The 1144-nt window shown below is 71.5% G+C and overlaps 1 protein-coding gene across 1 annotated transcript in view; it reads right to left on the reverse strand.

Annotated features, from left to right (window-relative positions):
* The window catches only part of CFAP46 (cilia and flagella associated protein 46), a 45173-nt gene that overhangs the window by 22736 nt on the left and 21293 nt on the right, over nucleotides 1-1144 (reverse strand). Inside the window, exons 22-23 of the mRNA XM_012734814.1 lie at nucleotides 923-1069; nucleotides 14-211 (exon numbers count right to left, since the gene is read on the reverse strand). Of these exons, the coding sequence (XP_012590268.1) occupies nucleotides 14-211; nucleotides 923-1069 (345 nt within the window). The remainder of the gene's footprint in view (nucleotides 1-13; nucleotides 212-922; nucleotides 1070-1144) is intronic.

Genomic DNA, 1144 nt, shown 5'->3' on the forward strand with positions numbered 1-1144 from the left:
GGCCGCCGCTCACCTTCTTGCGGCCCTGGCGGTCCTCGCCCAGCAGCGCCTCCGCCAGCGTCAGGGCAGACTGGTACCAGAACTCCTCGCCGCCGCCCAGCTGCTGGGCCGCCTCCACCAGCGCCCGGGCCTGGCCATGGCGGCGCTCCCTGTTGGCCAGCTGCGCCAGCAAGTGCAGGCACTTGGCCTCCGCCCGCGCGTCGCCGAGCTCCTAGGACACAGCCTGGGTGTGGCAGCCTGTGCGCTGCGGACAGCCCCGACGTGGGGAGACCCAAGGCAGGGGGGCAAGCAGGCCAGGGGCGGGCGAGCTGCCGAAGGACGCCCGCACACGCCTGCCGCGTGCGGGCACTGAGCGGCCACCTTGGAGGGGAGGCGGCCCTCCAGCAGCGAGGGGCCCGCAGCGCGCGGTGGACAACGAGGGCCCAGGCCCTCGGGTCCCGCCCCGCCCGGTGGACAACGAGCCCACCAGCCCCAGTTGTTGGGGTCCCCCAGAACTTCCATCTTTGTGTGGAACAGGGAAGAACAACTGCCAGAGGTGGGGGGAGAGGTGGTTGGGACTCGGGGTGTCGGGTGTCAGAGCTGAAGGAACCAGAGCCCGGCATGCTAAGGGTGGAGAGCTTCCGCAGCCGTGAGCCGGGCGGGCAGCTGAGCCCCAGGAGGGCTCCTGGGCATGAGGACCGAGCGGGGCCAGGCAGCCACTGTGCGCCCCTGCCCGGGACAGGCCAGAGCAAGGCAGCAAGAGGTGCTTGGGCTCCCGGGGTCTCCATGGCAGACACGAAGACGTGGCTGCGGGGTGGAAGGGCCACAGCCAAGAGGTGCCCGGGTGGGGCAGCCACGGGCAAGGGACCAGGTGTGGCCCGCAAGATCCTGTCCCCTGATAGCTGGGCCTGCCCACACCTCCCTGCAGGGCAGCGACCCTCACCTGGAAGGCCAGGTAGGCCTCGGACAGCAGCAGCCGCGCAGGCTGGTGCAGATCCAGCTCCAGCAGAGTCTCCGCTTTGAGGACCCACAGCTGCGGGAGGGACGTCCCGGCCAGGCCTCCGCCGGAATCCCCGTTCAGCTGCAGAAACTGCAGGACACTGGGAGCTGCATGGCCTGGCTGGCCGGACCGGGCAGGGCGAGGTGGGCCGGGTGGGCTGGGGGG

This window comes from Condylura cristata, unplaced genomic scaffold, assembly GCF_000260355.1.
Source record: "Condylura cristata isolate star-nosed mole 26May11 unplaced genomic scaffold, ConCri1.0 scaffold00074, whole genome shotgun sequence".
Classification (NCBI taxonomy): Eukaryota; Metazoa; Chordata; class Mammalia; order Eulipotyphla; family Talpidae; genus Condylura; species Condylura cristata.